Source organism: Neolamprologus multifasciatus, chromosome 3, assembly GCF_963576455.1.
Source record: "Neolamprologus multifasciatus chromosome 3, fNeoMul1.2, whole genome shotgun sequence".
Taxonomy (NCBI): Eukaryota; Metazoa; Chordata; class Actinopteri; order Cichliformes; family Cichlidae; genus Neolamprologus; species Neolamprologus multifasciatus.
This window is the reverse complement of record NC_140441.1, coordinates 1,550,282-1,563,258: the sequence shown is the minus strand read 5'-3', so window position 1 is coordinate 1,563,258 and position 12,977 is coordinate 1,550,282. Positions and strand designations below refer to the sequence as shown.

The 12,977-nt window shown below is 42.0% G+C and overlaps 2 protein-coding genes across 2 annotated transcripts in view; both read left to right on the top strand.

Annotated features, from left to right (window-relative positions):
* Positions 1–1,452: 1,452 nt before the first annotated feature.
* The window catches only part of LOC146520984 (uncharacterized), a 49,935-nt gene continuing 38,410 nt past the window's right edge, over positions 1,453–12,977 (top strand). The window contains exons 1-4 of the mRNA XM_085148584.1: positions 1,453–1,498; positions 9,091–9,132; positions 9,237–9,515; positions 9,590–9,826. Of these exons, the coding sequence (XP_085004710.1) occupies positions 1,453–1,498; positions 9,091–9,132; positions 9,237–9,515; positions 9,590–9,826 (604 nt within the window). The remainder of the gene's footprint in view (positions 1,499–9,090; positions 9,133–9,236; positions 9,516–9,589; positions 9,827–12,977) is intronic.
* The window catches only part of LOC146520987 (uncharacterized), a 10,508-nt gene continuing 9,288 nt past the window's right edge, over positions 11,758–12,977 (top strand). Inside the window, exon 1 of the mRNA XM_085146572.1 lies at positions 11,758–11,821. Coding sequence (XP_085002698.1) covers positions 11,758–11,821 — 64 coding nt within the window. The remainder of the gene's footprint in view (positions 11,822–12,977) is intronic.

The following is a 12,977-nucleotide window of genomic DNA, read 5'->3' as shown; positions in this document are numbered from 1 at the left end:
AATAAATATTCCTCTTATATCAGCCATAGTTCACATTCCTGAGTCACTTTAATCCTGTTTCTGTGAGGATGACTCTGATTCTCTGTGTCAGTATCTGGGCTGTAATGTTTGTTTTATTGTTGCTTAAAGCAGTTAAAGCAGAAAACATCACAGAAACTAGTCACTAAGACACTCAGACAGTTCCCCCTTCAACTCCATCACTCTGAGATCCATCAGGTCAGAAGTGATATTCAGTGGCGACATCAGCAGTGACATCATCCTGGACAAAGGCTGGCTCATTTCCATGGAAACGACAGGTGTGTTACCTGTGGGCAGGGTTAAGACATCAGGACGGAGCACCCATTTCATCCCTAACTCAAACACGGCAATGGCCAAAGAGCGCGGCTAAAAACTTTGAAATATTACTCTTTCTGGGTCACAAAATAAACTTTTAACATGTTTTTAGGTGAGAATGTAGCTGTGTAAACTTCAAATATCTGCTCGATTTATCAAGATATCATATATTTCCAAATGTGCTCCGACGTTTTCGGGGACGTCTGTTACCCCACCAGCTCCATAGCCGACCGGGAGTTCGAGACTCTCTAGAGCCGGCGAGAACAGGGAACTCCTGGCACATCGTTTTCTTTCACTACTTAGGTTAAACATGATATTACATTAACTCTGATGACCCAGCCTGTCTGTGACATACTGTGTTGTATTCTGGTTGTTGGGTGTGTGAGGTTGCTGTGGCCTGCTGCTGCCTAAACACAGCGCTGGCTCATGTTCTGTGCATGAAGACAGCAGCAGCTTGTTTTAACCACAGCACAGAGCTGAGCTGATCTTATCTGCAGTCTGACTTCTGCTTTAAATGGTGTGAAAACAGCTTGTTCACACCTAAAGTGACAAACTGTACAAGACAAAACCTCTGCTGTTTTATCGTCTGCACAACAAATTTAATCTCTGTGAAAGACACGTGGTCAAATTTTACAAGATAATCTCTTTATAATAATACAATCATACATTCTTCAATAATTGTTTTATTATGAGGAAGTTGTTTAAAGGTGCAGATGAATCATGTTGAAGTTTTTATTCTCCTGGTGATCAGAGAGACGATCTGAAACTGCGACAGTCTGCACTCTTTAAATTCAGGACCATTAAAACCTTTAACAGCACAGTTTATATCAGAAACAGAAGCAAAGATGATGATTACTTACTACGTCATGTATTTGTGACTATAGTTAATGCTGTGGGACCAACATGGTGAAGACCCCATAATGAGCAGAGTCATAGTCAGCCTGTGCTCTCTGAGCTGCTTTCACACACTGAGCTGTGATGGACTGAGAAGGACAACTGGGACATTTCACCTTTGTGAGCCGGACACACAGCAGCACGCTAACGTGAGAACAGGAAGTGATGAAGCCGGGCATCTTTCCATAGCTCAACGACCACGTACTCAGTCGACATCCAGACACCATGAAGCCGGCAGCCACCCCTCTGCGCCTCCTCCTCCTCCTCCTCGGTGAGTCCCTCACTCATTTATTTAGAGCAGAGACTCTGACAGCAGCTCACAGTCTGTATATTATAACATAATATAACATATATAATATGTCAACATGGTAATTAATCTATTATTAGACAAAACTGGCTAGATCTTTGTATTTATCATCCATCCTCATTACAGTCATCGTGACAGGTTTATGGCTGTTTACAGGGTCAGAAGTAATGGCTGTCATGACAACTTTTTAACAAGAATGAATTAATGACTGGATATTTGTATGACTTTAGAAAAGGCTGCACTCCCAAGTATCAGGTATAAATTCCACTAATTAGGAGTTTCTACAACTTGAGACAGTTTGTGCTGTTAAAACAAACAATACATCGATTTTAAATACCAAGTGCATAAACAGTATATTTTTTTGTTTTTTGTTTTTTACAGTGATGTGTCAACTCATTTTTAAAAGTAACTGTGTTACATGGCTGGCCTGATCTGAACCTGAGTGATAGTCTGTTATTGGACTTTTGTGCACAGAATCACAGTTTGTCTATAATGAACACCATGTCCATAAGTGCACATGACACCAAGACACCCCAGGTCACAAATGCACAGCCATACTTTTGTAATGGTGTCACCAGATGTGCAGCTGTATGTCTTGTAAAGACAAGAGCTGAGCTGTCAACTGATGACCACTTGGTGGTGAGTTGGATCAGATGGTGGGGGAGGATGCTGAGCAGGCCTGGTTCACCTAAACAGATAGTGAGGGTGTGCTGGGAATGCCTAGCAAAGGCCGCATTCCCTGACATCTTCAACTCTAGCAGAACCACATCAGTATTTCAAATGAGGCTGAGAACACTGAGTTTGAATGGGTCACCCTGAGTTTCTTAGAGGCCAATAAGGTCAATTTGACCCCATATACATTAATGTCAAACCACTACTGTGGCACACTAGGTGGCCAAGAAACATGACTGTTAACATAATGTTTGATGTGAAGGCTTTTAAATAGTTAAAAGTTGAAATGTAAATTGTTGATTTCTGTATTTTATAATATATTTATTGCATTTTATGTGGAGTGAATAAATAAAAGTATATTTATGGCCCCCTAGAGACAAAGCACGTACAAACTCTGAAGCACGTGCAAATTTCCCTGCTTGGAATTGTATACAATTACATTGGATTCACTGCATGAATAAACTTTCTGAATCCTTTATCATCCGCAACAGAAAATAATTGTGGATGATGCTATGCAGATGACGCCGATGAAGCCAGATAACACACACCAATTAGTTAAACTGCAGGAATGTCTTAAAGACATAAAGACTTGGATGGCCGCTAACTTTCTGCTTCTTGATTCAGATAAAACTGAGGTCATTGTACTCGGCGCTGAAAATCTTAGAAATATGGTATCTAACCAGATTCTTACTCTGGATGGCATTACCTTGGCCTCCAGTAACACTGTGAGGAACCTTGGAGTCATTGTTGACCAGGACATGTCCTTCAACGCACATATTAAACAAATATGTAAGACTGCGTTCTTCCATTTGTGCAACATCTCTAAAATTAGAAATATCCTGTCTCAGAGTGACGCTGAAAAACTAGTTCATGCATTTATTACTTCCAGGCTGGACGACTGTAATTCATTATTATCAGGAAGTCCTAAAAACTCCCTGAAAAGCCTTCAGTTAATCCAAAATGCTGCAGCAAGAGTCCTGACAGGGACTAGAAAGAGAGAGCAGATTTCTCCTGTTTTGGCTTCCCTTCATTGGCTTCCTGTTAAATTCAGAATTGAATTCAAAATCCTGCTCCTCACATACAAGGTCTTAAATAATCTTATCTTAATGACCTTGTAGTACCATATCACCCTATTAGAGCACTTCGCTCTCGCTCTGCAGGCCTACTTGTTGTTCCTAGAGTATTTAAAAGTAGAATGGGAGGCAGAGCCTTCAGTTTTCAGGCCCCTCTTCTGTGGAACCAGCTTCCAGTTTGGATTCAGGAGACAGACACTATCTCTACTTTCAAGATTAGGCTTCAAACTTTCCTTTTTGCTAAAGCATATAGTTAGGGCTGGACCAGGTGACCCTGAATCCTCCCTTAGTTATGCTGCAATAGATGTAGGCTGCCGGGGATTCCCATGATGCATGTCTTTATCCTGTCTTCCTTCTCTCACCCCAACCAATCACAGCAGATGGCCCCGCCCCTCCCTGAGCCTGGTTCTGCCAGGGGTTTCTTCCTGTTAAAAGGGAGTTTTTCCTTCCCACTGTCGCCAAAGTGCTTGTTCATAGGTGGTCATATGATTGTTGGGTTATTCCTCTCTATCTATTATTGTACAATCTACTGTACAATATAAAGTGCCTTGAGGCAACTGTTGTTGTGATTTGGTGCTATATAAATAAAATTGAATTGAATTGAATAGTACCTTGTGTGCCTGCTCCTGAAAATTTCCTAGAGCCGTGCTCAGGCTGTTTTTCCCCAGCCAAACAAAGAGACTTTTTCCTTTGGACTCTGCCGCTGCACATGTGGTGTGAATCTTGTTTTCATGCTTAATTATCATTGTGTCCTAGCCAATCCTAGTGCTTCATAGCTTTGTCTTCTTTCTCAGCATTCCTAGTAGTAGTTTTGTCTCGTAGTTCTTGCCAGTATTTAGTTACAAGTTCTTAGTGCTCTAATAGGAAGTTTTGCGTTAGTTTAGTAAATTAAAGAGTCCAGAGGCCAATTGTTTTCCCTCTCATCCTTAGTTCATGTGTAGTGTTTTATTTTCGTTCACTACTTTCAATGTGTGCCACTTTTTAGTGCCAAAATAAATCGTTTCTTTTCACTGTACCTCCGAGCATCCTTGTGGTGTCTGCATTTGACCGGTCATGACAGAAGTACCCAGTGAAAATTAAAAATCTTTCAGCTTGGTCAGATTGCAGGTCACTGACAGCCTCATACAGCTTGCGTCGAGCTTCCTTAGCTTCAGGGGGAATGTACACTGCCACAATAACAATGATACTGAACTCCCTTGGCAAATAATAGGGCCTTCACATCTCTGCCATAAATTCCGTCAGCAGAGCACTGCTTGTTGATTATACCTGTGTTGATTTAAACATACAGGCCACCACCGCCGTGTCCTTTTCCAGATGTACCGGCATTAAACATAAAAAATAAACTAAAACTTAAAACGCTGGGTCAAAAGACCCTGGATTGTGACAGTAAGACTTTGTGAGTTGCAGTTCTTGTGTTTGTGAAATCTGTGCGTTTGTTTAAAAGTTGATCCCATGTGCTGATTTTGTATAGTGGACAGTACCATGTGGAATAAAAGGAACAAATAGTACATAAGTGCATCTAATGTGTTTATTGTTGAGCATCATCAGCGTTCTCATGTTTGGCCTGCCGTCCCCGTTGGGTGGAGGCGCCGCAATACACAGCACGAAGCACAGGCCAAGAAGGTGGTGTGGCAGCAATCTTCCACACCAGTCTGTCAGTCAACTAAAGCCCCAGACAGACTTTTCATTCATTTGAAAGCCTGATCCGCCGAAAGGAGTAAGCAGAAAGGAGGGGGGCTTGCCATTCTTGTTAACAGCCGGTGATGCAACCCTGCTCACAGCTGCTGCTCGGTGCTGTTGCCTTTTTAACTCCTCCACTGCTGACCAGTTTCCAACTGGAAACTGGAACAGAACTGTAAAAGTTTTTATGCAGCCAGACTGGGGAACTGAGCTCATGGTTTTATTCCGGTGTATGCCATTCCGTCACTTGTTGAATTATCAGGGGATCTGTGGAAATACCTCCAGCAGAGATGATCTGGCCCAGATAGGCAACCTGCTCCAGGAACAAGCAGCATTTTGATGGCTTCAGTTTTAGGTTGGCTCCACACAATCTGATGAACACTTGCTCGAGCTGCTCCAGCATCTGGGTGCTATCCTGACCCAGGACAATGATGTCATTAAGGTACACTAAGCAGCCTGGTTCCAAAACTGTAGTGCGTGCGACCCAGACAACAAGCACCTCGGGTTGAGGGCACAAGCCAAAGCACGGTATCTTTTCATCAAACAGGGTTATCACTTGGCCATAATCTAAGCAGGCACACGATTGGGGCAGGAAAGGGTGCCCCAAGATAACTTCAGTGCCCTCAGCCATATCAGCCAGGATGAAGTTCACATTGTTACCCCTACTCCCCAAATACAGTGCAGTGGGTTCCAACAGTATACTCAGAACGAGCATCACATACACCTTGGGCTGCCATGAGAGTTTTTTTATTCCCTTTTAATTCCTTTCTTTTCTGTTTCTTCTTATTATCCAGACAGCTCACTTTTGCAGCTTTGTCCTTCATAACTGGTACCAGTAAAATACACAGCATTGAGTCTGGTAGTCTTCCATGAATCATAAACCCTGTGAAGCAGAGTGCTAGAAGAGGAACTAGCCTTAAACTGTTTTAAATGTTCTGCAGTGATGTGATCCAACCCAGAAGCTTTATTATCAGATAACTATGAATGAATTCATATATGTCAGGGCTGCCGAGGCGAGCCGTGTGGTGTTGGAGGGAAAGAGGACCCAAAATGCAGGCAGTCGATTGATGATGCAAGTGACGTTTATTTCCAAGTGACGGAGTTACAGAACAGGCAGTGAGGAATGACAAATGACTAAAGAAACCTAAACTGGGAAAACTAAATAACAAACCTGAGAACATACGAAATAGGGTGCAGGGCAGAGAGACGCAGAGAGAGGAAGGAAACACCATGGAACACAGACGAGCCGACAACAAGCACAGACCGACACCCACTATATATACACACACAAACAAGGAGACCAGGTAATGACATACAGGTGGGAGCACAGCTGATTCTAATACACAAGACGACCTGAGGATACAAGCTGAACACAATGACAACAGACACAGACCTTCAGAATAAAACAGGAAATCCAGAACACGAACAGGGCACAAGGGGAGGACACAGAATACCAAAATCAGAATAACTAGAACAGAGGACAATAATCATAAAACACAAAACGCTGGGTCAACGGCCCAGCACCATGACAATATACTTCATGTGTCCTTACACTTATTGTGTCATTACTCATGTCAGAATTGTCCTCATATGATTCACTTTTTATACAGTAAAACAACGCGCTGTAATGCTCTCCTGACAGGGTTTTGTAGGCGGACTCAGGCGCAGACCAGGAGACCTTTGCAAAAGCTGACAGTGCGTTTATTTACAGTGATTTCACCAGGTGATAATATATACAAAGTGTTTGGGAGAGGGGTCCATGACTCTAGGGTCCGAGGGGGAGGGGAAGGGTCCGAAAACACACTCCACTCTCTCAGCAACGATCCCATTCCTTTTCCTCCAACGCTCCTCTCGCTCACTCGCTCACTCAACGATACAGGGATGGGTCCAGGGAAGATCTACAAACACAGAAAAATCCATTTAGTACAAGGTCGCACGAAGACTAATAGTGTCAGACTTGCTGATCACAGAATAACTGACACTGGTGGCTCAATGTTCCAGCAACGAGCAGCCAAAGAATCTGCTCTCAGCTCATTTTGAGTTATGAAGCGAACAGCATATTTATATCTGACATTCACACATTTTTTCTGTTCAAATTCTGGGCCTTGTTTAGGTCTTCCAGCCATGGCCCAACATTTATAAGCTACACAAGCTTCATCAAGGTACATGGCTACATGTTCTTTCCAGGTCTAATGTTGGGTTTCTTAGGCTTATATTGTTTATCAAACAGTGTAGCACATTCATACAGAGCAGTCACTATATCATCATACATGGAGCAGAGTTCATGTTTATGCACAGCATTCTTACAGTTTACATCCTTGCACAAAACAGCTTCTTTGGGCAAAGAAATGTTGTTCAGATGTATATCGGTATTACTATGATAAGCTAAGACGTCCCCTTCACTAAATGCTGACCAGTCTAATTTTACACTGGTAGCAATATTAGCAATATTATTCCCAGTTGTTGCTGGCATTTGTCCCACATTCACAGTAAAACCAAAAGGTATATGGTCTGACACAGTTACCTCACACCTAATAGTCATGTTTGCTAAAGCTGCATGTCCCTCAGCTGTACAGATACAGTGGTCCAGCCATGATGTACTATGCCAGGCTTCACTTATGTATGTATAGCTGTCTGCAGGCAATAACACTTTGGTAGACATGATAGGATTGTTAACTTTACAAAAGTGGGCTAAGTGGTTAGCAAACTGAGAACTGGTGTCTGTGAGATCAGCATTAAAATCACCCAAAACATATATGCTGTAAGTATCATTATCTTGAATAAATGCATTAATAAAAGCCAGCCTACTGAGGTATTCCTCCTCATTTTGACAAGATTTATAGGCAGTATAAATATTAAGAATAATAAAACTACTATTATTCTGTGTATATTGTATACCAATACACCAGTCTACATCCAGTCTAACTGGCTTTATCACTGGGTCTGTTTTTTTTTTTGTCCTAAAGAAACTGTTGGACATTATGGACAATGCTGGGCATCCTCTGCACACGGCCATAAACAAACAGAGGAGTCTGTTCAGTGACAGGTTGCTTCTCCCAAAGTCAAGAACCAACCGACTCAAAAACTCCTTTTTCCCACACGCCATCAAACTGTTTAACTCCTCTCTGGAGGGGAAACAGGAGGACAAAGGAGGGCGGGAACAACTAAGCTGTAGTGTGTGCAATTTTTTTTCTATATTCAGCGGTGCAATAGACTCAAAATAGTTGAAATGTGCAATTCCCTGATTATTCCTATTGTTGGATTTATATTTTATTATTGTCATTTGTATTGGGAAATATTTAGCCATATATGCTTAGAGGTGTATAATCAATTGTGTAGTGATAGGATGTATGATCCTTAGGAGTCTGCAAAGACTGTTTGCATTCCAGAGTGCTCTTTCATTCACACCCACATCCTGGGAGCATGGGAGAGGTCGTACCTTCTTTTATTGTTTTATGGTAGCATAAACGTAGCTATGTCTGTTTTACTCTAAGTGCCTTTTGTTTAGATGAACTGCTGGACTTCCAGGCCAGCAGATTTTGGGAAGTCATTTATGTGGTCACAGCTTCACCCCACACACACACACACATACACAGACGGTACTCTTTGTTCACATCTATATCTATATAAGATATCCTATGTTAATGAACCTATGCATATTCATGTAACCTCAATAAAGAGCAGTGTTACGAGGAAGCAGACGAGAGCAACTGGGGTCAAGCGAAGGAACGGCGCTTGTCGTGGTTTTATCTAATCTAATGTTGGAGAGCATCTAAATTCTCCCTGCTGTCCTCCACGGTGTTGGGAAGGATTATGCAGATTTATTTAGGTGCCTATCAGGTTTTTTGGTCTAATCTAAGTGTTAAAACATGTTCAATTCTGAGCTAACATTCAGTTTTTCCTCCAAGACTCTGGAGTCTAATGCCACCTCTCTGCTCACACTCAGCTCCCTCATAACTGTTCTAACTTTCATGTGATTTTGTAATGACTGCAGGCCCCTCAGTGTGACTGTCACAAACATCTGCTTATCTGTTTGGTCATATTCACACAGACAAAGACGCTCCTCACCTGTGCAGGTACACAAGGTGGTGGAGCCTCTGACCTTTACTGACCTCTGACCTCCTGTTGCAGGTGTGTGTGTGCTGCTGCTGTCTGCACCGACTGTTTCTGCAGGTGAGGAGATGGAAGTGAAAACAATCAGTGAGACTCCAACAGGAACACAAACACATTTACTGTGTGTGTGTGTGTGTGTGTGTGTGTGTGTGTGTGTCCTCCAGTGTCTCTGTCTGTCAGTCCAAACCTTCAGCAGGTCTTCAGAGGATCTTCTTCAGTGGATCTGAGCTGTGTTGATGATGGACAGACAGCTGATGGGTGGACAGTGAAGAGGACCAGAGGAAACTTCACTGAGGACTGTGGAGCAGATGCAGCCTTTGGGAGGCTTCTTGGTTCCTACTGTGTTGTGGATCTTTCTGCTCCCAGTGAAACCTTCTGGTGTGAGGACTCCTCTGGACAGCAGAGTGACAACGTCTCCTTCAGTGTCCAATCAGACACTAGAGGTGAGACGTTCCAGCTGTGTCTCTGTCTCTGTGTGACTCTGCTCTCATTAACTCTGTTTGTCTCTGATGGTCAGAAAAAAGTGTCATCCTGGAGATCCCTGCACTTCCTGTGAGGACAGGAAGTGATGTCATTCTGCGCTGCAGACAGAGGGATGGTGCCACAGTCGAAGCTTTTTTCTCCATCAAAGGAAGTTCTGTTGGTCCTAAACCAGAGCACATCATCACTAACATCCAGGAGGCTGATGAAGGTTTCTACTGGTGTTCTACTGATGAGAGTGGAAAGTCTCCTAACAGCTTTCTGAGGGTCAGAGGTCAGAACACTGACATCACTTCCTGTTTAAAAAATGATGTAACAATGTGACCTGATACTAAAATGACTGAACCATCTTCATCATCTCTCCTCCAGATCCTCCCAAAATCATCCATCCTCCCCCTCCTCACTGTCCTCCTCCTCCTCACTGTCCTCATCCAAGCACCTCCACAAACTGTGTTCCTCCTGTAAAATCTCCTTTTACTTGTCCTCCCTCTCCTCCTCCTTCTCCTCCTCCCTCTCTCGTGGTCCCAGTTGTAGCAGGTCTGGTTTCTGGGCTTCTCCTGGTTCTAGTTCTGGGTTTGGTTCTGTTCCTCTGCTGGAAACTTAAAGGTATGAAAGCTCTCACTCACCTGATATGAACAGTTGTAATCTGATTACTATAGTTATTAGCCATAGGGTGTTTAGACTCACCCATGAATTAAGTTTCCCATTGGACCTTCTGAAATAAATAATTAATTTTACTTCATTTCATACGAGTACTTATATGTTCAGCTGAAAACAGATCTGGTCAGAAAGACATTTGTTTAATTTTCTGTGTTTTGTGTTGTTTTATTTTAATAATGTCAGTTTTTGTGATCTGGTTTTAATACATTTGTAAATAACATTGTTTATAGAAAATAAAATAAATTTTTCTTACATGATGCAAAATGATGAGGAGAAAGAGGAACAACTAAACAGGAGTTCTGTTCCTCTAAAAAGAAACAAGTTAAACATACCAAAGGTATCTTTCTATTATCTGAAATCACTTATCCCAACATTGCTGATCATAATAAGCAGTCACACAAAGCTGGTTATCAGCTCGCTAAGTTAGCTTGGGGTTTAACCTACAAATTCAGAGGAAAGGGGCGGGGCTTGAGAATCTGATCAATCAAAAAGGGGCATTTTATGGATCACATGATTGTTTTTCAAACAAAATGATCCCTATAGGGTCACTTATAACAGAGAAATTATCAGATAGTGATCAAAATATAGAATAGAATAGAATAGAATAGAATAGCATTTAATTGTCATTGTAAAAATAGAAAAAATAAACAAAAGAAATAAATACTAGAGTGATATATACAAAAACAAAGAAAGGCACACAATGGAGGACTGTTTCTTTGAAACAGTTTAAAAGGACTTGGTCTGAATAGGGTCCATGCATGAGTGGCCTGAGTGATGAGGGTTAGTCAGACCACGGCTCAGATAGGTGGGTGGGCAGGAGTGGGGGGATAACAGTCTGAACTGCCCAGGGTAAGAAGCTGTTAGTGAGTGCTGTATATAAAGAACATAATAATATTAACCAGAAAAATGTCACATTCTTATAAAGTCAACTGAGATCAAAGGTGCAGAAACTGGTTAAACTGGTGATGTGTGACAGAACTGCAAAATAAAGATCTGAACAGCAGTGAATGTCTGAGCTCAGTACTGCTGCTGTTTGTTTCTAAGCAACAGCTTCACATTGAACCTGTAAAACTTTAAACTGGATCCTAAGAATCTGTAGCTATGCCCAAAGTTAGGGGTAGCATCCTTAAGATAACACATTTTTAGTCAATTACGTTACAGCAATGTGACGAAGGCTGTCCAAATTTGAAGGCTGCTCCAAATGTGCCCAACAAATGTGTCCTCCTTTTCCCCGGATTTGAAGGATTGGTTGGGTGTATCCTTCGTGCCCCACAATATCCCATAATTCATAGCGCGGCCAGGAAATTCCAGTTTCCAACAATAGCCGCAGCTACTTCATTTTAATGTAACTGTTATTACTCTTTCTGGGTCACAAAATAAACTTTTAAGATATTTTCAGGCGAGAATGTATTTGTGTCAACTTCAAATATCTGCTTGGTTTATTAAGATATCACATATTTGCAATAGTGCTCCGACGTTTTCAAAGACGCCTGTTACCCACCAGCTCGATACCTAGCCAGGGTGAGACGAGCGGACTGTGGTGTTATGGAGGGTCACAACTGTGAAGAACCTGCAGAGAAGTGTCTGAGATGGATCATCTGCCTCTGCTGTGAGTCTCCTTCATATTACTTCCAATCTTCTCTTTAAACATTTCTCCAAAATTATTACCTCTGTATCCCAAAAGGTTGATTCTGTTCATCTGGATGTAAGGTTTTCAGGGGGAGAAATGTTTCATCAGTCATGGTCTCTGATCAAAGCCCGTTGATCAATAACCATGAATACCATTCACAGAGAGTTGGGGAATGGCTGCAATCGCTGCATTGTAAGATGGCGAAAGATGTACCCTTAGGCCCCCTCCTCGATTCAGAGATGGTCTTTCCCTTTTAATGTAAATGGCCTCCTTGACTCCGCGCTCAAACCAGCGTTCCTCCCTGTCCATGATGTGTACATCCTCATCTTTGAAAGAGTGTCTACTGGCCTGTAGGTGTAAACAGACTGCAGAGTCCTGGCCTGACGAGGTAGCTCTTCTGTGTTGTGCCATCCTCTTATTCAGAGGTTGTTTGGTTTCTGCAATGTATTCAATTCAATTCAATTTTGTTCATATAGCGCCAAATTACAACAACAGTCGCCTCAAGGCACTTTATATTGTAAGGTAGACCCTACAATAATAGATACAGAGAAAAACCCCAACAATCATATGACCCTCTATGAGCAGCACTTTGGCAAAAGTGGGAAGGAAAAACATCTTTTTTTTTTTTTTTCGCCTGTCCCATTTGGTTCTTTAGCCGTCAGAATGTTGTCTGAAGACCAACAAGGATACCCAATGGATTTATTTTGCCAAATGGATCATCATGGCATTGCCGTATTGGTCCATTTGATCGACCTTTGTTTTTATTATTTATTTATTTTCAGTTGTTACAGACGGGACAGACATGAGTGAGGGATAGGAAAGGGAGAAAGAAAGAGGAAGGAAAGAAAAACAGAAGGGGAGAGGGACAGTGAGAAAGGGGGGAAGAAAAAATATCTCCAGATCACCTGTTGAGAGAAAAAGAATAGAAAACAAGCAAAAAAAAACCAAAACAAAACAATGCAACATACTATACACAACACCATCGCATTAATCTAGCTAAGTGTAAACAGCAGTAAATACTAAATATTGAATGTTGTTGTGCAGCACGCAGGACAGACAGCGCACAATGTGCTTTGAAGTAGCAGCCAAGAAAGGTGTGATTTAAGTCTACGAATAGTGAACACCCATGTGCACA